General features: G+C 34.5%; 1 protein-coding gene across 1 annotated transcript; it reads left to right on the forward strand.

Annotated features, from left to right (window-relative positions):
- Smox (Smad on X) lies at positions 1-26,720 on the forward strand. The gene is made up of 6 exons (XM_070306643.1): positions 1-480; positions 22,007-22,215; positions 22,822-23,030; positions 23,160-23,383; positions 23,501-23,814; positions 24,275-26,720. Exons 1-6 carry the CDS (start codon positions 278-280, stop codon positions 24,541-24,543), a joined length of 1,428 nt encoding a protein of 475 aa, XP_070162744.1. The 5' UTR covers positions 1-277; the 3' UTR covers positions 24,544-26,720.
- The last annotated feature ends 818 nt before the right edge of the window (positions 26,721-27,538 follow it).

A 27,538-nucleotide genomic window follows, 5' to 3' on the forward strand; every position in this document is an offset into this window, starting at 1 on the left:
CCGTAGCGAAATTTTCGCTGCTGCGTGAAACAGAGAAAGAGAGGGAGGGAGAGAGAGAGAGAGAGAGAAGAGAGTGCGATCTTGCGTGAACTCATCTGGGGATTCTGTACTCGGCGCGACCGCCAATCCACGAGACATCAATCTCTTGGAAGCGCGAATAGAAAAATAACCCGATAAGTCGATCGCGCGATATAGCTAACGATACGTATAAAATTTCGTACGCATTTCGCGACAACAGCGGCCCCGATGCGGATCGCGCGCGCTCGTCTCAGAGCAAATGATGACTTCGATGTTGCCCAGCTTTAACCCGCCTATCGTTAAGCGGCTGCTGGGCTGGAAGAAGGCCGAGAGCGAGGACAAATGGAGCGAGAAGGCCGTTAAGAGCCTGGTGAAGAAGCTGAAGAAGTCGGCGGGCCTCGAGGAGCTCGAGAAGGCCATCACTACGCAAAGTTGCAACACCAAGTGCATCACTATACCAAGGTACGCCTACATAAATATACAAATCTGACGAATCTACTTTTAATCGTAATCCGGCGATACATTTGTGTGTATGTATGTGTGTGTTCGCGCGCGATATTTTATACATTTTTAAAGAGAATAATGTTGCGAGGGATAGGGATAAAATTTAAGAGAGAAAAGGAGCGAAAGAGAGGAAGAGAGAGAGAACTCGCGCGCGCGCGCGCGCGCGTTCGTCTGATATGTCATATATATGCGTGTGTATGTGTGTGTGCGCGCGCGCGCATTTATAGAGACGCATGTTCATCAGTTCATTGTATATGACGTTCCTCTTTCATCATCGCGCCGAGAGACGGCACTTGTCCGAGCGTTCTTATTATTAGAGATCGCCGTGCTCTCGCACACATAACCTGTGCGTTCTGAGATTCATATATGCATCGCGTTTGCTATTGAGATGATAAGCGGCTCGGCCTGTCACTGGCTCGGCGCGAGACGCTTTGATACGTGACACGCACGTGAGAGGAGCGTGCGTCGCGTAATATCTTCCCTTTCTATGCGTATCGCGGTTACAATCGGACGGATATGCGCGTGAGACAACTTCTTCACGTTTAGGCCGGTCGAGGCGCGATAACGCAGAGGCACAGGTAAACACTGTCGCTTCGGGCACGTGCAGAGAGTATGAGATCCGCGGGCAAGAGTTATCACGAGTTCTGTTCTCGTGAGTACACCAAGATACGGAGAATATATTCTTCGGGAATGTTCTTTTAGTCTACTCCGAGATTTTTCGCGAAATGCGATCGATTAATAAAAAAAAAAAAAAATAAAAAAAAGTTCCAATTCTTTCACAAATTTTATTTTAATTTCTAATTTTGATCTTGTATTCAATTTACCGATATTATCCTCCCATTTGAATAGAAATTTAATAACAATAATAATAATAATACTAATTTTCATTGTAAAAGACAATATTTGGGGCGTTCGAAACAATGGCGTAGTTAGCACTGATAAAATATCCAATCTCGATAATAATAATAATAATTTAATAACAATTTGATATAATAATAATGCGTATATTTTATTAATACATTTAAAATATATTACATACATTTAAGACATATTGAATCAATAAATTTCAATCTTATGTCAATCAGTGTAATTAGGGTTGCACGAGATACCAAGATTAGTTTTGGTCTTGTCTTGATCTTGTCTTGAATTTCGAGACAAGATCAAGACAAGATTTTAAATTAATTATCAAGACAATACCAGAACAAATTATCAAGATTCTTGATTTTATCGAGATATCTTGGTTTTTAAAAAAAGTTATCTAATTGTTCCCGATCTCTGAACGGAGATTTTAATTAATATGGAAATAGGCGAGAAAGACGAAAAATTTTATTTATTGTTAGTAAATAAAAACATTTATAAATTTAAAAACTTTAAAAAATTTAAATTTAAAGAGTCTGCGCATCGTTATCGTTACACACTTTAATGTGACGTAAAAATAGGGCAAATTAATTACTTTACATTACTTAATTTATAAAGTTTAATTTCAATACTTACGTTTAAAAATATATCTATCGCTTTTTGTTTTTCTGACAATATTTTATTTCTCATTGCTTTTAATCCAAATAAATCTTCATATGCTTTTTTACGATCTTTCTCCAAATGTTTTTTTTAATCCAGTAGCGTTACTATTTTTCATTTTTATTTCTTTAGTCACATTTTCTTTTTGACATAATAAACATACGCCGATTTTTTCATTGTTTCTTGTTTCATACTTAAAATAAGTTTTCCATGTGCATTGTTTAACTGCACTTACTTCCGAACTTTCATTATCACTTTCGGAAATGTTTGCATGTTCAGCGGAAGAACTTGGTTTAGTTTTTAGACTACGTCTGCACAATCGAGACGTGAGCATGCGCAGTAAAGAACAAACGAAAATCGTGCTCGGCGCTTCGGATAACAGAAGAAATCAGATATACTTACTATTTTCTGTTTTTTATCAAGCTGACGAATAATTTAGTGTTAAATAAAAACTGTTAATAAAAATCAAGGCAAGACAAGACAAGACAAGATCTTTGATAGAAAAATCCTCTCAAGACCAAGACAAGATTAAAAATTTTCAAGACCGATACAATATTTTTGCGAATATTGTTTTATCTTGGGTCTCGTGCAACCCTAAGTGTATATACGTATTGTGCTTGTTACCGATAATCTTGATAAGGATTCGTTCTATTCAATTCGATCAAGAATCGTTCCGAGCGCGACGATGATGTAAATATGATCTCCTTAGCATTCGAAGAAACTCCAAATTCGTCGCTGCGTAGGCGAAGGAGCATTTATCAATCGCTCGCGAAATATATAATCGCATATACGAGAAGCGCGAAGTATCTTTTCCTTCCCTCCCTCTATAACAGTAAGAATGTTTTCGCGAAATTGGAATAATAACGTGCGCCGAATGATCTTAATCCCTGGTGAATAATCTTTAACGAACTCAAAGGCTGTTGAAAAGACGCTAATTATATTAATGTCTTTAAAGATTTTTTTCTAGATGATTTCTTATCAAATGTACCAGTGTGTATACTCTATTCAAAGAGAGAATAATATTGGATCGGACGAAAACTCGTCCGTTTCGCGCAAGTCTCCACCTTCAGAATGCCTGAAAAGTCCCCACTACATCGCCATATCGCTCATGCAGCTTGCCAGTGTTAACAACGAGTAACAAATCCCCCAGGTAATTATTTACTATAACGGACCCAGCTCCAATCACGTTGACCTTGATATATGTTGTCAAGGACTTGATCCTGAATAACTTTTTCTTATAACTTAATCGGCGGTCTCTTATAATTTTTGAGATATTTAAAGTTTAAGTTGGATTCGAAACCAAAATTTGATTTAAGTTATACGACGTAATCCACACCAAATTTTTGTTTTAAATAAGAAATAGGTTTGGGTTAGGTTATATCTTCAGGAAGTGGAGCCCCCCCCCCCCGCAGGGGGGGGGCAGAACCCACTGTATCCATGCATATACTTTACAATGCAAAACGAGGTTCAGTCCAGAATTGTTGTGTGAATGGGAAAGTGTATGCGTGGATGTAGTGGATTCCGTCCCCCCTGCGGGGGGACTCCACTTCCGGAAGATATAACCTAATCCAAACCTATTTCTGATTTAAAACTAGACCCTCGTGCAGGAGTCCACACACAAAACATAGAACGCATATGGCGTGATATTTGAAGTGGAATACCAAAATATGGAACTCGTGATTATCATTATATACATTATTTGACTGAGTTTATATTTAAACGTAAATATCAATATTGTGAACGAATACGTAATTTTTTTGAAATAATGGCAACATTGTATCCCTTAAATGAAAACAGTACATTTGCAACTGTAGAATAAATAAAATTTTTGATTCCTATGTGTACTGATTTTTTCTAATATTATATTAATTATGTAAAGACCTTGTTTCACATTTAAATCAGGGTTCTGATGCAGATGGACCTTGTTTCTTGCGTGGAAATTACAAACTTATGTAAAAATTAATATTTTATTTTTCAAACTTTATTTGTTAATAACTTTTTAATAAACAACGACCGCCGATTAAGTTATAAGGAAAAGTTACTCAGGATTATGTCCTTGACAACATATATCAAGGTCAACGTGATTGAAGCTGGGTCCGTTATAGTAAATAATTACCATCCCCCACGATCATTTGACATATTGACAGTTGCAATTATTTTTTTTTTAGAATAATTATTAATTAAATAATGTTTCTCTTTTACTAGATATTTTGATATTTGTTCGTATTTGTTTACTTGATCAGGCTTTTCATATACTGAGAAAAAAAGATGACTAAATTCGTCCAACTAATTACTATTTCTTTGTAGTTCTTTAATTGAGATATTTAAGTATTTAAGCCAATGTCATGTTAGATTTAATATGTCATATTTGACTTAAATATTTAAAAAAATTTATATTCAAATATTTCCATATTCACGTTCTAGCAACGTGGTGTATAGAATTAATTATGCTGATTGCGAAGCATCGTATGTGGGTGAAACTAAAAGATTTTTAAAAACAAGAATTGCTGAACATCGCAATCACATCTCTAGATCCTGCCCATAGAGTTCTGTGATCACAGATCACAGAATCGAAGAAGCCCATAATTTTGATTGGGATAATGTACGGGTTTTAGGTAACGAACCTTGTTACCATCATCGAGACTCACATCGGAAATGCTACACATAAAAAACAGGAATGTTCCTTAAATCTCCAGAGCGACACGGAATTGTTAAACCCTTCTTATTTTCAAATCATAGAGAATTTAAAAAAGCATTAATTTAAACATATCTAAATCGTTATTTGTCTTCCTTCTTATACTGTATGCCTCGTTTGTCTTAGTTTTGTTTATTATTTATGTCGCTTATTTTCGCGGCAGTCTTAGACAGAACTCGTTACGTGACGGTTCTGTGCTATCGAGATTTTTTATCCTTCCTCCATCGGTAAGTCTCAAATATTATTGTTATTTTAAACATTTCCCACCACATTTTTTAAACGTTTTTTAGAAGTTCCATGGTTTATATTTGTTACCCGCAAGTTTTTGGAACAACTATGCGGTGGACAATGCATTCCTTGGGAGGCCGTTGGAGAGATTTCGATTTCAATGTCAATGCGCTAATTATGTTTATATAAGAACAATGTTTATTTGCTCCTTTAGCCTTGTTTACATACTTGTTAAATATTTAAAAAAATACAAAGGAATAGTAATTAGCTGGATGAATTTAGTCAAATTAACAAGTTTTTTTTTCTTAATGTACGCTAACGAGAGGGAGAGAGAGATAGTATGAAAGTAAGTGAACGGTATATTACATTGTGTTATAGACGGACACACGCCTTTCCTTTCGCAATTTTCCGGCAAAAAAAATAAATCATTCATTAATAAATAAATAATAATTAATACATCATAAATCGAAATAGACAAATATTAATAAGAAAAAGAATTATTTGCGAAATACGCTACTTTATCAAATCAATTAATGTGGGACAGAAACTTGTATTATGTAAATAAAATTTTATATTAAGTAAAAAAGTTTTTTAATATTAAAAAAAAAATTAAAATGCGATTTTTTAAATGTATATAATCGATGAAAAGTTTAATAATTCTAATTAATATTAATTTGAAAATCTTGGAAAAGTAAAAACAATTAAACTAATAACTTCAACTTTTATACATCGTAGACATTTTGATTAATTAAAGAGAGTTATGAAACTGCCGTTTAATAAAACGATCGACGATCGGAATAAAAAAGATGGTTATCCAGGTATATATAAAATGGCCTGCAGCTTCTAACTGAACATGAAGCATGAAAAAATGAAATCGTCACGAACTCAATTATCGAGATAAGAATCTGGATTAGTAGTCAGCTTCGTTATTTTTCCACATTTGCGTGAAACAACGCGTAAAAAGATAAGGAGTGATAATCACACTGATAGCGACGAGATACTTGACCATGATCTCTCATCTCGCGCGATGCATCTCTTTGCAAATTATATTTCCTAAGTATTCTCTATCTAATAGTGCGATTAACATTTCTATCTTCTATGAATTTTTCTAATCGCGATAAATCACATAGAATATATTGTTTTATCTTATACGCGTAAAGAAGTTATTATTATGCTTAAATCAAGTAAATTTATGTGTGTGTATATATAATCGGAGGAATTGTATGCGTTTCAAAATTAAATATGATTTATCGTTTATCTCTGCGAGATATATTATAAAATATGTCATACACAGGGGATATGAAAAGCATAATAATGCGAAATTAATATTGCATCTCACAGTAGTATTTAATTGTTGCGATTACATTTTATATTATTATTGATTATATAATATATTAATCGGTATATCCTGAGATTTAACGTTAAATTCGCGTAATTACGATATTGAATAATCACTTATGTCATTATAATTGTCGCCAATTATTGACCATTGTAAAATATAATTTAATTTCCATTTTTACATTGATATGAATCTCAATTACAAGAGATATTATTAAGGATTGATTTCTTATTTGAAAAATCTGATGTATATTTTACAACCCATCTCGCCTCATTTGCGATCTAATCAGGAATCGAGTTTTAATGAGTACCTACAAATTGTAACATAATCGTTATTACAAGAGCGCGTATGTTGCAAATATAACTTGAATTAGTTTCCTCGTTCTTCGATTAAGCACGTTGTACACAAATTGCTACAATAGTTAACATAGTTAGTACATCTACTCAACTAATTATAATTACTAATACACTAGATTATCGATACATCGTGCCACTTGCGTCATTATAAATGAGGACTCTATTCTGTCATGAACACACGTCCTTACGATGCTAGCAAAAGCATACTAGATAATTTATTGTTAGATATACTTAATTGCAAAAATCAGAACGCTATCTTCTTCTTTGATATTTCTAATCCTCGAATACACGAGAAAATTGTCTTCGAGGAATCTTGATTTTTTTTTTTTTTTTTTATGATATTTCCATCATTTATACGATCAAAATATTTCCTTCTAGTTTAGTTTTGATTTTCTTACAATATTGAATTTTTGGAATTCATCGATATGTCACTTCTCTTGCATCTTTTAAGCAATTTTTGTTAAGGAGGTCGCATGTGCGTCCGGACATTATAATCCTCTAAGAAAAATCTCACAAAGATAAAAAAAAAATACGCCAAGTACATAAAAAAATCCCAACTTGTACGCAACAAAAAGTTTAATTATTTTCAGAGACTCGTCTCTCTTGAAGAATCCTGTATCCATATATCGGAATGATGTATCACGTGGCGCTCGGCTCGTGTATAACGTATATCTATACAGTCGAAGCTATTATACGGGAATCGATTGCGATGTGCGTACCGCATGATAACTTTATTAATAGTAGTAATCCTGACCTGCCGCATAACGCGATGACGAGCGTCTCCTCGACCAAGGATATCCGGTAGCGGGAGAGGGAAAGCCTGACGAGAAAAGCGCTAGTGAATCGGTGGATCTCCTCGTCGCCGAGTTGGAGTCGTACAGGCACGCGCGAGCGGAACGCGCGCGTTTCCGTCTCTCGGGATTATCTCGGGCGACGACCGTTCTAGGGATCAAGGATTTACGATCGCGAAGGACGAACGAAAAAGAAAAAGATTATTCGACGTACGCGAGAGATCTTACGGCAGCTGGTGTCTCCGATGACATGGAGAAAACGTTACGCTCGTGTAGATCGAAACGGGACGGGGAAGGGGGGAAGAACTGAAGTGTCAAACGAGGCGATCCAGTGATTTCACAGCAATTTGTTCGCAGCCGACGAGTGAGGTGTTACACGTGCGTGAGTTGAAGCTTTATGCGTCATTACATCCGTAAAGAGCGACGAATTCTTCGAACGCCGAGTCAAGTCCGTTAAGTTCGCAACGTTACCGCGAGTAGAGCTCGTAGATAAGGTTTTTATCGTGTTATTCGCGCGATTATATGGTTATTTTGTTCTTAACCATGTGTTTGCACATCTCTATCGATCGCGCTCCTATTATGTTTTTTTTTCTCTTTTGCACGGTGTAAAAATATATATTGGGTGATTGCATAAGTTCGTGCCCGATTTAAATATAAACTTCAATAGATTATATTTTAGAGCTAACACTTTTATTAATCAATTATATAGTCTCCATTCTTTTCTACAATGGTTTTCCAACGATCTATAAGCTTGTCGATTTCATTTTTGAAGAAAGAACTTGGTTTTTTTTCTTGAAAAAAGTTTGTAAGGTGGTTTTCGACAGCTTCCTCGGAATTGAGATTCTTGCCATTTAAACTATTCTGCAAAGACCGGAACAGATAAAAATCTGAAGGCGCAATATCTGGAGAATATGGCGGGTGCTGCAGAATTTCCCATTGCGACTCCTGCAGTTTTCCTACAGCTTATTCCTTTCAGTCAGGAGATGCGGCACCCACGTATCAAGCTTGGAAATGTATCCAAGCTTTTTTAAATGACGAAAAGCGGTTGAATTATCGATGTTCAGCCTCTCAGCAATATCCTCAGTTGTAATCCTTGGGTTTCTTTCCACTAAGGCATGCACAATGTCATCATCAATGCCAGAAGGCCGTCCAGAGCGGGGTTGATCCTCCATGTTGAAATCACCATTTCGAAATCTGCCAAACCACTTTTTGACTGTTCGGAGAGCAGGAGCGCGGTCCAAATAAACGCTTTGAATATTTTTTTGTGCAATCCCAACACTCACGCCTTTCCGAAATTCATATAAGCATTACGCCGCAAATGCACCTTTCGTTCTCCATTTTTTATGATTTCTCTTATGCACAAATGGACTTATCTGAACAATGTCTGACGCTAAATTGACATAAGACAACGTCATCTATTCGGTGTAAGCAACAATTACCACACGAAAACAATAGAACTCCGCCATGCAGCAACTTAATGCCATCTATGAAAATCGGGCACGAACTTATGCAATCATCCAATAATACTTGGAAGTGTATTTATTTTCTGTGGAAATTTTATATATATATTTTTAACAATACTGGATCGGATTTAATAAAATAAATAATAAAATAATAGATAATAAATATAAATATCTAAAAATAATAAATATCTCCTATTACTACAATAATAGATACTACGATAATACGAAACCGAGATAGCTTCAGGGGACAGAAACTTAGTCTAGGAAGAAACGACTAACCACAATTGACTTATTTAGATTCTTGATGCAATTGGAAGAGACTCAGAACCGTTAAGCAATTTTCATTCTTTCATTAACTCTAATAATATATTTTATTCATATATTGCCAATTTCTTTATTACATATCAAGAAATATTACTGAATTCACTATGATTTCAATATATTCTCATCGACGTCTTTTAAGACTGAGATCCCCAATTAATATTTCTTATTTAAAATTTGACATCTCTCTTTATATTATTTATATTTAATTATCATCGAAAACGCGTCAAATCTGGAGAAAATTAATGGGAGAAACGATTGATCACTTTAATTACGTTTGTGTTCTCAATATAAATAGAAATAGATAAAAAATATAAAATTAATCGAAACATCATGATGTTTATTTCCTGCAAAAATATGAAAAACCTAGTATTCTTAGAAATTTCTTTTGTACCTGGAGAAATCAGGAAATTCTCATGGAATTTTATCTCTCGGAATTTAAAAAAAAATTCTCTTTTATAATTTTGCTCTCATATTATAAACAATCGGTAAACCAAGTGAATTATTCAATGTCTTAATAAAATATTGAATATGCAGTACATATTCTTTATTGTAATTTTTAGTGACGAAAAAATGAAAATTTTATGCAAATGAAAAATGCTTATCTTACGAAAAATGATTCAGTTTTTTTTTTCCAGTACATTTGCAAATTTAGCACTTGAAACTTAAATGGCTCCGTTTTTCCTTCGTTTTCCTTAGTGTTTTTTTTTTTTTTGAAAAGTGCACGAAAAAAATCTTTAAAATATTCTCTCTTTACCTGGAATTTTGAATAAAAATATCTGGATGATTAGAGAATTTTTTTACGAGATTGAATAGATACCCTGTTGATACCTATACGATTGATATGCGCACATTTAAAGCTGCGGCGATTATTCGACATCGAGACAATAGAATTCCATAGGGAAATGAAATTTCGTGCGTGATTGTATTGTGTGTATATACGCACGTTCTACCTTTCTAATGAGTCTCATCCCATCATATGTCCGGCACGAGGCACGTGCGAGCTGGGCGCGCGTGCAGATAATGCGCGAAGTGCGTCAGTACGTCCCACGGATTTTGATATATTTGACTACCTGCAGGTTGCAACAGCCTACAACAGCAGCAGCAAGTATTCTTCTTGGTTCAAACGCGTGCGCTGCATTTCATCCTTGTTACACTTTACGATTTTACGCTCTCTCGATATACATATCGAGTAGGGATGCCGATTTAAGATTGATTTTTTCGTCATTAATTATCGATATTTTAGATTGATTATTAGGCATTGGATCGATTCAAAGATCGTGGTACAATCATAAAGATCGTGAATCGATTTTCACTAAAGTACCATTGCGTCATTGGGTCCGTTCTTTACAACTGAACTGGCTGCACTAATTCAGAGTTTATCTTTTTCTCTCCACATTGGAAGAAAAAACACCGAGCAGAAATAGATTATCAGGAGAAAGACTACAAAAATTAATTTTTTTTAAATCATTAGAAGAAAAACACTGGAGTATTAATTAAATATATTATTTATAACTACATTTGCATTATTTATAACTGCACTATATTATTATTATTATTATTATATATTAACTTTTCTATTTTGTTTTTAATAATGAAGCTAATTTTTCAAAGCTTATAGATGTCAATTTGAATCATCTCCGGCTTCTCCTTTTTTCTGTATCTTTTTTATCATTCTTTTTATCATTCATTCATAAAAATATGCGCCTTTAAATTTTTTTTTTTTTGTTCTATATACGATTTTGAATCGATCTTATCCGAATCGATTTTGTTAGACCCGATCTATTCATGTATCGATTCTTAATCTGGCGATCTGAAAAATTGTTTCTTTAGAAAAGGTCGACAACCCTAACATCGAGATGATAAGATGGGGCTAATGTGTGATAATTTGCATATCATCTCCATAATCTATTGATCACGTAAATTTTTAGAAACGATAAAAGAAAGTATAGCATTATACATGAATTTGAAGATTAAAATAATTATATAAATATAATTATATAAATATAATTATATGTCTTATTGTTAGGCCGATATTACATTTGTCGTACGACAAACTTTTTAAGCATATTGATTGGCTGCAAAATAGAAACTTTTTCGAGTCTCTAGAAATTAGCTAATCAATGCGCTTGAAAAGTTTGTCGTACGACAAATATAATATCGGTCTTATTTTGCATCTTTTTCTCCTTTTTTTTTTTGTCGTATTAGCAAAAAATAATGGAATTTTTAATAAAATATTTCATCTCAATTTCCCGAGTCAATGCTAAAGTTAAAAAGAGAAGTCGGCGAGAGACAAGGTAGAGGCTTCGTTTGATTGTTCTCGGCTCTGTCACAAAGTGAAATCTCGTAGAAATAAATTGAAACATCTCCCGCCATCCCCGCCCCATCGACCTCTTCTTCAGACCCACTTTGCAAATCGTAGCGAGCCGAGAGTTTCAATCGACGGCGAATTTATCCGGTTTGTCACCCAAGCGACTCCTCTTGCTCGTCTTAGATTCGCGACTCTTACTCGCTCTTATGGCGTATAATTCCGTCTTTTACGTCACGACGACGTAGAAGCGATTTACGCGAACAATAAAGAACAGGATGCGCTATTGTCTTTCGCTGTATTCGTATGTCGCGTTTGTCCCTTACGTTTCTAAACGCGTGAAACAATTTAACGGATAAATTATTAATATTTATTAAATATTTATTTATAGATCTAATCCTCTCCTATTAAAAATGTAATTAGACATTAAAAGATTAAATATATATCTTAAATTTTTTAAATATTGGTTTATAAATATGTGTAAAAAAAATCATTTAAAAAATTTTATTTTATCTTTTTCGTTATTTTTCTTTATTACGTTTTATAATGAGATTTAGGGAATTTAATATAACATTGCTTAGAGAGCGTGGTTAAAACGCGACTCGCTTAGCTGCTGGTACTCGAGCCTGTTGGTCGATTGACGCAAGACAATTGACGCGAATAATAATTCGCGGGGAAAATTAATGGCACCGATTTCGCTGAGTATGCGGCGTTTCACCTAGAGTAGGAAGAGAAGGGTGTGATTTGCGAAGGAGAGATAGAAATTACGTAAAGATCGTATCCTATTGTGCACGGTTCGTCGCGGTCGCGCCGTAATAACGGTATAAAACTCGCTTCCACGTACGTAATGGCATTAGCGATTGTTAATGCATTATGCCGTGGTAAAGATTTATTTTGCCCTTCGTTCACACTACGACTGATTATCGCCATTGGCCTTACGCTCGTTCGATTTCAGTGAAAGGAATCGCGCACGCAGATGAATCGAATCGCGAACTGTCGAAACAGAAAAAAAAAATAGAATTTTAAGATGAAATATTTCGCGAGTAATATAATTTTATTTTTTTATGTGGATATTTTTTTTTTTTTTTTTTCACAATGAACAATTTGTTATATGTACTATGTTGTTGAACCTATTAATAATAATATTATAGAGCAAATGTTTCAAAAGTTCCATATTATTTTATAATATGATAAAAAAAGGGGAAGAAAAATATATAAACACACATATATAAATAATATATCTTTAAAACGTAACATTTCTAAAAAAATTTTTTGGAACCCTGTTATAACGTGTTTAGTTTGAATAGCAATATTTTTCTCTCTTTCTCTTTACGTCTTTCGATTTCTTGAGTATGAAATAATCAGTTTTATTATACGTATACAGGGTGTCCCATTTTAATCTCCTCAGGAAAATATCTCAAAAACCAAGCCTGGAAGAGAAAAATGTTTCAGACAAAAGTTGTTTGGTTTCGAGGGGGCCATAAGATGGTACCATTGGTTTGACCTTGGAAAATCATTTGAAGGTCATGTGAAGGTCAACTTTAAAATCTTAAATGGAAACGCCCAGTTTTTATTTAGTATTCTTGTAGCTGACATCGAGAGCTTTCCAAAACACTATAATAAAGTATTTTTTCATTAAGTACTTTTTGAGTTATTTTATATTTTAATCTGACATATTTTGATATAAAAAATTAAATATTTCGTAAAATATTCAGTTTTCGATAATTTTACCGTAATACTTCTATGTACAGAATAATAAGACAAATTAATTAGTGCCAAAAAAAAAACAAATAATTGAATAAATAATTTTCTTAAAAACGATTTTTTTTTTTTTTTTTTTTATACTAATTGATTTGTCTCATTATTCTGTACATAGAAGTATTACGGTAAGATTATCAAAAACTAAATATTTTACGAGATATTTAATTTTTTATATCAAAATATGTCAGATTAAAATATAAAATAACTCAAAAAGTACTTAATAAAAAAATACTTTATTACAGTGTTTTGGAAAGTTCTGGATGTCAGCTACAAGAATACTAAATAAAAAATGGGGGTTTCTATTTAAGATTTTAAAGTTGACCTTCACATGATCTTCAAATAATTTTCCAAGGTCAAATCATTATCACTATCTTATAGCCCCCTCGAAACCAAACAACTTTTGTCTGAAACATTTTTCTCTTCCGGGCTTGGTTTTTGAGATATTTGCCTGAGGAGATTAAAATGGGACAGCCTGTATACAGGGTGGTCCATAATTCGTGATACAACCGGCAAGAGGCTGATTCTTCCTGAAAAAATAAGTCGAAATTGTAGAATGAAATTCTTTTATATAGGGCTTCATTTTTTGATAAAATCGACTTTAAATATTAATTGAGTACTTAACATGTACTTAACTAAGATACCATTGAGCTGTTCTCGATACAAACTACTATTTACTCTTCTGTTTGTGTACAATGTCAAAACTTGGGATGTTTATGATGTAATATGTAATGTCATGATTTGTTATCATCAATCTTAATATCTTATTTATTATCAGTATTAACTATCAGTTACTATCAGAAAGGCCATGAAATATGAAAGAAGAAGAAGAAGACTATACAGTTCCTATCAACTCATTGATAGGAAAGGCGTACTAATCGCGAATACACGAACGTACTCCTTGCATTGGGAGCATGTGTTGGAAACGCTTCTGCTGTAGCAAATTAAAGGCGCTTTACATTAGTCAAGTGCACACGTACTCAACTAATATTTAAAGTTGATTTTATCGGAAACGAAATCATATGAAAAAAATTTCATTCTGCAATTTCGATTTATTTTTTTCACGAAGAATCAGCCTCTTGGCGATTGTACCACGAATTACGAACCACCATCTGTGTGTGGTTTGAAGGTAAAAAGACGAATGTCCTATATCCGAACACATGACATTTCCTTCCTTCTACTCGCGTGCCATAGAACGATATATTGGTTGTTTCAGATCCAAGGTTGCATCGGTCGTTTATTAAATGTAATGTCGGCAAGCAAAACGCGAACAAAATTAAAAACGTTACATCCTGACGGTAGAAACGCTCTTTGAACCGAGATGGTGAATGTATCGAATTTTTATTGCGCATTGTCGACGGAACGTTTCGTTTAATTACACGTCGCAACGAATAAACGAATGTTTACGACAAATCGCTGGGAATGGGAGGAGAGCGGTAGGGGGGAGGGGGAGGGGGTGTGGCGGAGGGACTGATCTATTTTCCGTTTTTCAATATTTCAGAATCTTTTGTGCATTCTCGATATTGTTTTTACTGCATATAAAATTCGCGCACATCGAAAGGTTACCGGAAATTAAAGAACAATACAAACAGTTTTTATTCGATTTTATCTGATGCAATAATAAGACATATATAGATGCTTAAACAATAAATCTTGATTGACGACATATATGATTATATCTACCGCGAGTATGCGTTTAAAAAAAATTTAAAGCAACATTCAAGTTTACGAAAGCAATTGATATTTCCATGAATAATCGCGACATTTACAATTTGTAACGCAGTCGAGAAATTTATAGCAAAGTAGATCGACATCTTTTTGATCGATATTAAAATCTGTCGGTGCAAACAAAAACGCAATATTATAAGGATCATAACTTTTATTTTTTGTTCTCATTTAAAGCAAAGCTACAATTTTTATCAATATCGTATTTTTAATACATTTGTAAATCTAGCACTTGAAACTTAAGTGGCTTTGCGTTTCTCCTTCGTATGAACGAAAAGGATTAAAAAACACGTACAATAAAAAAGACTTATCTTAGAAAATTGTATCAAAAAATGTTTAAAAATCTTCCCTTTGTCTGGAATTTTGAACAAAAATATTTGGAAAATGAGGGAATTTTCAGAGAAATTTTTTACAGGATTTAAGTAGACAGTCCTGAGTACAAGATACAGTATTAATTGTAAGCGAGATGATAGTAATTGTAGATTTAAATTGTCGGACAAATATTTTTAATCAGAAAACTCTCTTCACACGGCATACGTAGTAGAAATGGAGTTCAAATGGAGACTCGTACAGCCGACTAGCAACGGACCGATAAGAGAACCGGAGGAAGAAAGAGGTCTTAGAAAAAAAGGCTGGATCGATAAGACAAGCCAACGTAACGTAATCGGCCTCGATAAGCTATATCTCCTTGAGATTGCAAAGCGAAGAATTATTTCTATTTCGTTATTTCGTCTTCGTCAGTTGCAAGAATAATGAGAATATAAAAGACGCAAAAAAATATCTACCAGTAACCAATTTTTGCGCACAAATTTCGTTTTTCGTCGAGCTTCATTGTCAGCTCTGCTTTTCCGAAACGGCGGACCAATCGAGCGGATAAAAGTGAAGCTACGGATAATTTTCATTATGCATCTATGAAAAGAATAGCTTAAATAAAGATATTCAGATGGCTGTAATTTGTGTATATTAAAATAGATAGGATTATATTTCGGACGTCCCGGTTATATGTTTGCGTGCAAAACTTAGCGGTAGCGGACCTTTCGATCTCATTAAACGCGATGTGTACTTAACGAATTTTTCTCTCTTCTCTCGTTTCAATGGATGAGCTTCCCGCTTGAAAGCGGGATGATGATAATCATTTTCCCATCTCGTTCGACAGATCTGCTCGCGCGATCAACGCACGAATGCGAGATACATATTGATAATTTTGTTATCCTTGCAGCGATGATAATCTCGGGGAGATCGAGAATATTGAACGATCTGGATAATTGATTCTCCAAATTTTCACGAGGCCGCAAAAATTGCTTCGCGAATGTTTGTTTTGCATGGAAGCGATTGAGCGGACGGACGGAAGTATCTTCATATTTACAGTTCGCAAGATCCCTAAATTGATGTAGCGCATGTGCGAATGAGCGAACTCGCATTTCTCGCTTGATAGAAATTCATCATTATTTATTTATTTATTTAATTTATTTATTTATTTGCTTGATATACGGAATTTATTTATTTATTTAATATGATGTATGGAAAAAAAACCATTACATAAAAGAGCAAAAAAAAGGAAAAGATGGTATTATTTTAAAATAGCATAAGAATATAAAATGAGAATATAAATAAAAGTAAAAAAATAATAATTTAAATTAAATTAAATTAAATATACAAATAAAAATTAGCAACAGTAAAATTAATATTATCGTTCTCGTGCGATTTATAATAACGATGCATAATAATGTCCTCTCTTTTTCTCTTGTCAATCTCGTTCGCTCTTCGCGATACGAGATTGACAAGAGAAAAACGTAAATATATAGAAATAGTCTGAAAGGATCGATCAGTAATGGTTACATGATTGTGGTTAAACTGACCAGTTGCAACGTGAAACTTGTTGTTAGTGGCGAAGAAATCGTGATATCGCGAATCAGCGCTGTTACATCATCAAATGGATAGTTTAATACTAAGAATTCTTTTTATTCATCAATTTTTTTTTTTTTTTTTTTAATTTTTCTTAGTCTTTAATCGTTTTTATCGCGCTACTCCATCTTTGTTATTTCTTTTTGCCCTTAACACTTGATGCATCTTAAAGAATAAAATGTACCAACGGAGTGAAAAGTTTCTGTTTTCGCTTTCTCGCAGTGTTTTTTCTATTCATAATTGTAGAGTTTATATATACTGGATGGCCCATTTTAATCCATCCAGTCGAATATCTTAAAAACCAAACCCGGAAGAGAAAAATGTTTCAGACAAAAGTTGTTTGATTTCGAGGGGGCCATAAGATGGTACCATTGGTTTGACCTTGAAGAGTCATTTGAAGGTCACGTGAAGGTCAACTTTAAAATCTTAAATGGAAACCCTCATTTTTTATTTAGTATTCTTGTAGCTGACATCGAGAGCTTTCCAAAACACTATAATAAACTATTTTTTTATTCAGTACTTTTTGAGTTATTTTATATTTTAATCTGACATCTTTTGATATAAAAAATTAAATATCCCATAAAATAGTTAGTTTTTGATAATCTCACCGTAATACTTTTATGTACAGAATAATGATACAAATCAATTAGTATAAAAAAATAATAGTTTTTAAAAAAATTATTTACGATGTATTTTTTTAAACAATTATTTGTTGTTTTTTTTGCACTAATTGATTTGTCTCGTTATATATATATATATATATATATATATATATATATATATGACGTTATATATATATATATATATAACATCTTATATCTATATTTAAAAAAATAGAGATTATATATAGTTATATATTACAAGGCTATATATAAAAACTGTATGATAAAAGTCTTATAAATATACATATAATCTACATCTTCCAAATAAACGGTTGAAATAGAAATAAACTCTTTAATTATATTAATATCGCCGCGATTATTATTTATCTTATCTCGTGGGCTATAATACAATCCTCGCGGTAGGTATCTCGCGTTTAATTCTACGATCTGTTACGATTTAAATAGACAAGGTATTGATAAAGACATATAAATCGCCAGTGAATGTTCCTAAACTATTATATAACAAAGTGCGGTATCATGCAAGAAAGATAATTGAGAGTGTAACGCGGAAAGAACGAGCGCGCGCGAGAAAGAGAGAGAGAGAGAGAGAGAGAGAGAAAAGATGAAGAAACGATCGAGAGACGACGCACACATATCCACACATAGAAAACGAGATGAGCTCAAGGTTGTCGTGCATTATGCATCGACGGAAATGTTACACATCTAATCTTATCACAAATTCCATAAGCGTAATCTCAGTCGTCTTTTCTCACTTTTAGTGACCTTAAAGAGAGAATCGGATATACAGACGGATAATTCTTTTTAACATTTGTGATTATATGAAATATATATATACATTTTTTTTTTTTTTTTTAGTGCGACGAGTACGTCAAGAAATTATTTACTCCGAGAAGATAAATATCTTCATTCCTGTCAAACTGAAAATAATTACAGGAGAATATAATCTCGGTGTTTCTACGCATCGGTCTTTATTCTCGATAATTTGGTCATCAAAAAAGAACACGCGGGTTGTCTGACGCCAACGAGTAATCTACGATCCAGAAGTAACAATTTTTGCAGCGTTATTCCTCGAGGTCCTATAATGAGATCGCGAGCGCGTGGAAGCCGTAATTACGCGAACGTAATTACGGCGCAGCGATAGTCTCCCTTTCCGGAGGAAAATCGTGTTGCCCCTAGGTTGGTAGAATTTCGCAAAATAGAATGAGCAGCGCGCGAATCGTGAGCATGTGCGAGAATTAAATACCGTTTAATTCTACACGTTGGTGCGGAAGAATACCAGCGAGATTATTCGCTCCGCAAATATGTACGGTCTCTCGCAACTTGTCATTAATTTTATACGGCATTAAGGGTTTTCCTAGTTTAACGCTCTGAAAATGAGGCGATTTTTGAAAATTTTTTTAAAGGAAAATACGAAACATATCAATTCTAAACTTTGTACATTTGTTAAATAACATTTCAAGTATATCCTGAATTTTTTTCAAACAAAAATATTTGTTTGTTTTCGAGTTATAGTAATTCAACCAGGGTGCCTAAAAAAAAATTGTTCGTGGCGAACATGATTCCAGCCGTCATATATAGTCATCTGAAATAAAAAAAACCAAAAAAATTCTTAATCTATATGAAATGTGGCTATCACGTGAACCAGAATAAAAAAAAATATAGAGAAATAAAAAAATGACAGCGTCTAAAAAAAAAAATTCACCAAAAAATTGGTTAGTTTTGTAAATCGTAGAATTCGAATTTTGTAAATATCGATTTGATTCTAGTTTACACGATACCCACTCTCATACAGGTTAAGAAACTGTTTAGTTCTTTTTATTTTAAATGACTATAATGGTTGGAATCATATGTTTGTCACGAACAACAATTTTTTTTTAGGCACCCTGATTGGACTGCTATAACTCCGAAACAAACAAATATTTTTGTTTGAAAAAAATTCAGGATATTCTTGAAATGTTATTTGATAAATGTGCAAAGTTTAAAATTAATATATTCTATACTTTTCTTTAAAACAAATTCCCAAAAATTGCTTTATTTTTAGACCGTCAAACTAGGAAGGGAATCCTAAAAGGTCTGTTTTACCGACAGAATGCGAATTTTGTTAAAACGCAAAATATTTTTGTCGATTATAGATATCAACAAATCCTTTTTCATAATTAAAGTACACATAATAACGGAGTGCGGGACTTATGAGTTCATACGAAAAGTGAAAAAAATTAAAAAATTATAGTTTTGTTATCGGCTTCTGCCGTCAACATTTACTTAATATAAAAAATTTGTAATCTGCACGTGCCTAACGAGTGGACTCCGTACTCGGCATTTTATCAAAGAGTATCAGTGAACTTTAAGAAGTTAGTAGGAGCTTTATAAAAAAGATTATATTATGCAAAATTTTGCACACCGAAGTGTTTTTTACTAGGCTTCTAAATATATTTTTAAACGTTCACTTATATTCTTTCACGCATTTCCAAGTGCGAATCTATCTTATTTTGTACATACAAACTGCAAAACTTAAGCAAATATATGATTTCATGGTAAAACAGGACAGTCCGGCATCCTCTTTAGGATCCACTTAAAGAAAGGACCCCTTAAAAGAATCTTTCATTGACGATTCCTTTTATTCGCATAATAAGTAAAATAAATAGTACGTTTTATTACTTATTTTCTCCACGATTGAGCCTTGTATTTTAAACTCGATATCAATCGAAATATATATCAATATCCGGAATTAGAATAACAGTTGTCTCATGGTGTTATCCGCATTTATCAGCATATCGAGAGAAGTTGAATATATATAGATCTTATTTTCATTATATTGATTTTTTATATAAATAAGTAAAAATATGTCTTTTAGAAATTAATCTGTCCAAGTGTCTTTTTACGCGCTTACAGACGCTCGAAGAAGGACACACGTCCTTGTCTGAATGCATGACATTTCCTTTCTTGTCACACGAATTACAGAACGGCATATTGATTATTGTGTGGTAAGGCATTGATGTATTCGACGTATACTTGAATCGACTCGACGGATAATATTGACAAGCTCAATAGACTATTACAGTCGGCTATATGGTGTGTGTGTGTGTGTGTATGTATATATTGGGTGATTGCATAAGTTCGTGCCCGATTTAAATATAAACTTCAATAGATTATATTTTAGAGATAACACTTTTATTAATCAATTATATAGTCTCCATTCTTTTCTACAATGGTTTTCCAACGATCTATAAGCTTGTCGAGTCCATTTTTGAAGAAAGAACTTGGTTTTTCTTGAAAAAAGTTTGTAAGGTGGTTTTCGACAGCTTCCTCGGAATTGAGATTCTTGCCATTTAAACTATTCTGCAAAGACCGGAACAGATAAAAATCTGAAGGCGCAATATCTGGAGAATATGGCGGGTGCTGCAGAATTTCCCATTGCAACTCCTGCAGTTTTCCTGCAGCTTATTCCTTTCAGTCAGGAGATGCGGCACCCACGTATCAAGCTTGGAAATGTATCCAAGCTTTTTTAAATGACGAAAAGCGGTTGAATTATCGATGTTCAGCCTCTCAGCAATATCCTCAGTTGTAATCCTTGGGTTTCTTTCCACTAAGGCATGCACAATGTCATCATCAATGCCAGAAGGCCGTCCAGAGCGGGGTTGATCCTCCATGTTGAAATCACCATTTCGAAATCTGCCAAACCACTTTTTGACTGTTCGGAGAGCAGGAGCGCGGTCCAAATAAACGCTTTGAATATTTTTTTGTGCAATCCCAACACTCACGCCTTTCCGAAATTCATATAAGCATTACATGCCGCAAATGCACCTTTCGTTCTCCATTTTTAATGATTTCTCTTATGCACAAATGGACTTATCTGAACAATATCTGAGCTAAATTGACATAAGACAATGTCATCTATTCGGTGTAAGCAACAATTACCACACGAAAACAATAGAACTCCGCCATGCAGTAACTTAATGCCATCTATGAAAATCGGGCACGAACTTATGCAATCATCCAATATATATATATGTGTCATATGTTTTGTCTGCCCGCTTTACTGCATCGAAATATCTCGCGAAATTTCTCGGCCCTTTACCGGCGAAAAGGCTTTACGCAGCAAATTCCAGCTGGATTCTTTTTCTTCGCGGACACTTCCGGTGTAATGTGCAGTTACACGACATGATGCGACTAGAGAGAGAACCGGATTTAATACGCACACGCCGAAGAATTTATCTCTTAAGCTTTAAAAAGAGAACTTGTTACTTAATAAATTAAAATATGGATTATAATATATATTTGTTAAACAGTTTCTTTCAAGATTATATTTTTATACTCGTGCTTCTCGAAGCAAAAAGATCACGTGTAACACGCGATTTGATTTTTGGACCCCGAGATTTCGGCTCGTTTTACCAAAGTTACTAAAGAAGTTTTAAAAGTAATGTGCGCAATTTTGATCTGTAAAATCTTTACAGGCCTAGCCCGGGTGGTGTCGGCGACAACGGCGTTCAAGGTGTTCGCGGCAAGGGTCTCCCGCACGTGATTTACTGTCGACTCTGGCGTTGGCCGGACTTGCAGTCACATCACGAGCTGAGGGCGATCGAGCACTGCGAGTACGCCTTCACCCAGAAACGCGACGAGGTCTGCGTGAACCCTTACCATTATCAACGAATACAGACGCCAGGTATGTAAAGACATATTGATACATATATAGAAGTTTTTATCGTGTATTGTAGAAAAATATTGATCTTTTATTCTCGCGACATTTTATCTTTTTATTACACGTTCGATAAATTCATGTATTCGCGTGAGAAACAATGTCATTACTTACAGGCCAAGGTGTTTACTCTCCGGAAAGATATGGAAAATCTGGAATATTCTCAGGGATTTCTTTCGTACCTGGAAAAATCAGGGATGGAGGGGGAATTCTTATGGAATTTTATTAAGACACTCTGGGAATTTTTTTTTAAAATTGTCTCCGATAAACAAAAATACCTGTAGGAAAGGGGATTTTCAGAAAATTTTTTTACAAGATTTGAGTAGACACCTTCTTACCACTTATATTTATAGCGAAGGTGAAGTTTACAATTTGTTTTTATAAAAGAGAAATGGCGATTATCGGTACATTACTCGGTTTGCTTGAATTATTTCTCTCTCTCTCTCATTTCTTCTTTCTCCCTCTATTTCCGTTCTTCTTTTCTTGAAAAGGGCTGTTAATCGGCCGTTACAATCATAAGCATAGCGAGGCTAGTAGAATCGCGTGACTTTATCGAAGCACGAAACTTTGCAGTTTTGCCGGCCATTCTCGTGCCGCGGCACAATCTAACCAGCGACGAGAACACCGTCCTCTACAACACCTCCCTGGAGGAGCTCAGCGTCAGCGTGCCGGAGAACACGAGCTTCCACGCGACGCTAAATCACCAGCATAATCAGCAGCAGAGCATACCGCAGTCTCCGCAACAGCAACAACAACCAAATAATCCGTACCAAGGAATGCAGGTTAGTAACTGGAAGAATTTATCCGAATTACAATTAATTTGAAATCGATTAAAAGTGAGTCATTACGATCCAAATTATCTTTGCTATAAATTCTGATAAGTGACAGTGTCGCGAATTATTGATGTTTAGAGTATGCAGGCGACGAGTCCGGCGAGTGTTGGAAGCTTAGGAAGCGTGCAGGGTTCGCCTCATCCCGCCCCAGGTTCCATGGATCCACCGGCAGATACGCCGCCACCAGGCTACATCAGCGAGGACGGTGACAATATGGATCACAACGATAACATGTCTCTGTCACGCCTGTCGCCCAGTCCTGTGGACGCGCAGCCAGTCATGTATTGCGAGCCCGCGTTTTGGTGAGTGTCAGAGCTGATTAATGAACGACATGTGCACATTGCGTATTGCACATTCCTCCAGACACGGAAACAGCCACGTGTGCCGCTCGTAATACTTCCATTTTGCCATTCCGCCAGGTGCTCAATTAGTTACTACGAGCTGAATACGAGAGTGGGCGAAACGTTTCATGCGTCGCAGCCAAGTATAACGGTGGACGGCTTCACCGACCCGAGCAACTCGGAGCGCTTCTGCCTCGGCTTGCTATCCAATGTGAATCGTAACACGGTGGTCGAACAGACCAGGCGACACATCGGTAAAGGCGTCAGGCTCTATTACATCGGCGGCGAGGTGTTCGCCGAATGTTTATCCGACTCGAGTATCTTTGTACAGAGTCCCAACTGCAATCAACGTTACGGCTGGCATCCGGCAACCGTTTGCAAAATACCACCAGGTAGGTGAAGAAATTTTACTTTTGGCTTGTGTGCTAATTTTTTGATAGATATTCTTTCTGAAATGTATATGTTTTTCTTCTTATTTTCTTCATTGATGAAGACAATTTTTTTATAATTGCCTGTGTGTTGGTGCGCGCGCGTGCGTATGCGAGTTTGTTCAAGTCTTCTTTTGTTATCGTATTCTATTGCATTAGGATAATTGAAAATTAATAAACTACAATATATATTTAGATTCCTATATTTTCTTTTCGTCATTCTCCAGATATATTTATCAATTCTTTTTGGATTCTTTTAGAATTAATAATCGAAATTTTTTAAAATATCTCGTATATCCTGTTTGTTTTAATAAAAAATAAGAGCTATATAAAACAATTATTGCTCGAACTATATCTTTATTCGTTCGTTTGTCAGATCGTTCTCAGAATAACATTCAAATTTATTTTGTTTCCTCGCTTCCAGGATGTAATTTGAAGATTTTCAACAACCAGGAATTCGCGGCGTTGCTATCACAATCAGTGTCACAGGGCTTCGAGGCAGTGTATCAGTTGACACGTATGTGCACGATCCGGATGAGCTTCGTGAAGGGCTGGGGAGCGGAATATCGCCGGCAGACGGTTACCTCGACCCCTTGTTGGATTGAGCTGCATTTAAACGGGCCGCTTCAGTGGCTCGACAGGGTACTCACGCAGATGGGCTCGCCTCGTTTACCCTGCTCCTCGATGTCCTAAGTTTTTGCATCCTTCTCATTTGTTTGTTCGTTTGTGATGGAAGAACACGTGAGAATATCTTTTGTGCGCTGTAGTCGTCGTCGCCGTCGTCGTCGTCGATCAGCTTGTACCTTCATCGTGTACAATACGTGAAAATTTAATTTGTTCAGATATCCTCAAACGAACACTGCACAGTGACGCATATGAGAAAAAAAAAGGGCATACGATCTTACCTGTATGAAGACGCTAGCAGTTAGCAGTTGGGGAAAAAGAAACATTCGGGCACAACGATACCAAGTTTTCCGCGTCGTAGCAGTGGCTTTCTCTCAAATGTCGTGCAATTGAGCAACAATGGAGCGGCGTAAACGCGACAACAAAAGAGTGTGAAATTAAAAAGCGACGATTCGCTTGCGCGCGACAGTATAAATATCATAGCATATATTGAAGCTTGTGTTTTACCACACACATACGCGCGCGCCCGCACATACACACACACATATACACACATATACATACGGTTCGTTGCGATGGAGAAGAGAGGAAATACGAGAGACACGCGAGGACGCAAAGAGACGCAGATCTTTGCCTCGATTCACTTATATCGCGCGCATGTGCACCGCAATTGGCGTACAAGATATATCCAGGGTGATCATAATCCGAGTTTAGTCGATTCGTGTATAAGTAATAAAAAAAATGAGAGTGATATTTATATATATAAATATATGTATATATGTACCGCGCTAATACAGAGCTCAGTCTTTTACATATTTTTATTGCTTATTAAAGCAGACACAACTATTACAATCGTTGTATTACAGTATACGTCAGATCTTTACGAGATATAATATGCATTAATATATTATCTATATGTGTGTGTGTGTGTGCGTGTGTATGGGTGTGTGTGTGGGTGTGGGTGTGTACGTGTTAAAATTTCACTATATTACTAGCTCGCGCTGTGGAATCTACTTGGATATTTTATAATATATTCACTCAAATGTACACTCAGGTACATACACACGTATATATACATATACAGGTATACACACGCAACACACACACACACACACACGTGTATATAAATATGTCTCATTTCACGATATTTGTTATGGAAGATCATAATATAACATATATTGGTAAGAATGTTTAAAATTTATTGCGTCATCGCATAAGATTTTCCAGTGGCAACATAATGTTATCTGTGTGTTTAAAAAATTGACATATATATCAATGCTATATATTTTTTCTAGTGAATTAAAAATGTATTCTATATAATTTACTCTCGAATGTATATTTAATGCGATTGCTTATGAGAAATTTTAGCATAATGAATACATTCATTCGATTGTTATGTATGTTTTCTTTAATGACAAACGTAAACGTTTTTAAAAAAATGCAAGATTTATGTGCATGAAGAATTTCCTTTAATATATATAATTTAATATATTTAATTTATGTTGTATTTTTTTATATATACTCTCTCTTAGATCTCTTTGGACTCGACAAATAAATTTTGCTTTGTTTAACAATGAAAGTAATTGTTTATCTAAATTATTGCGAGTATAGTAGGATCTCTCTATGTTGCTTATCTGTAACCTTGCTATTCCTACTATTTCTCCTGTATTCTTTCCACATGTATTTTCATCAACGCTAACATTGTACCATTTTCATATTATAATAAACAGATCACGTGACGACGCGCGTAACGCATTTAATTACATGTTTGAAATGCGAGCAATTGAGCAATTTTGTATATAGTAAGAGTACCTTATAACTTTTTTTCCAGGAATTTTTGCTGTCACGTTCAACCTCATGCTGTCCAAATACGGGATCCTACTGTATATAATGTCTTCTTATATTCTTTTTATTGCTTTCAACAAAGTGAAATATTTGGAACACATAAGGCTCATTCTTACATTTGGTTTAAAAATCTGCCATTTGTGTACTTGCTTTAAATAGTGTTATATTGAAAGATTTACAATCCTCTTATACTATAGTTGCCAATAGAGCCTGCTATAAATAATCATCCTCACACACACACATACATATCTCGCCTTTTAACATATAAGTATTCTTAAAGTCATAAAAGTTCAAGTTTTTAAATCTTCCGTTACATCTGCTGTCTTTCCATATTCCTATTGATGGAGTCCCAATGTTTCAAAAAATAAAGCGTAGCTTCAGGAAAAAAAAGAAAAGAAAAATCTACGAAAAGAATTGGCGACTAAGCCAACTAAACCATGAAATTCCGTGTCATTCGGCGAAGAAATTGCTCTTGAAGATATGAAGCTTGTCAAAGAAATCGCAATGCGACATGGCGAATTATTCCAACGAATGGAACAAAAAGCAAAAGGCTAGGATAATAATAATACGTAACAATTTTAAAATGATATCAACTAAAAATATTACGTTATTGTGACACAGGAATATCTTATGTGAAACACGCTCGAGTTTTATTGTCAGCTATATTAATCGATCATAATCTTCGATAAGAAATATAATGCGCGGCGCATAGCGATAAATTCTTAAATTGTCACAAGATGGAAATGTTCAAACGAGCATTTCAAAGAAGGATTTTTGTTCGTTGACAGCATTGTTTACGTTTACTGCCGCGTTTTACATAAATGATATTTACACTGTATATTATAAATATTAATTACTTCAACTATCTCTATATACTTCATACATTTATTTTACTAAAATTGATAATGTTAGTTAAATGGAGCAATTTTTAATGGAATGAAACAAGTAATTATTATTTACTTTAATTAATTATTACTCTCCATTTAATATTAATTAACATGAAATCTACAAAATAAAATTTAGATCCTTAACTTCCCATTTAATCAAAGATCTCAATTAACTCGAACGATTCCCGTATTTCTTTTATGGTAAATTTTAAAGAGTCTTTTGTGCGAATGCGATTTTACATATAAGAAGCGACTTATATATAAGAATTTTTTTTTAGTCACAAAATGTGCGATGATATGAATCTGCGTCGCAAATTACTCTAACAGTAAGT

Source organism: Polyergus mexicanus, unplaced genomic scaffold (assembly GCF_030449975.1).
Source record: "Polyergus mexicanus isolate NDT 795.1 unplaced genomic scaffold, iyPolMexi1.0 SCAF_13, whole genome shotgun sequence".
NCBI lineage: Eukaryota > Metazoa > Arthropoda > Insecta > Hymenoptera > Formicidae > Polyergus > Polyergus mexicanus.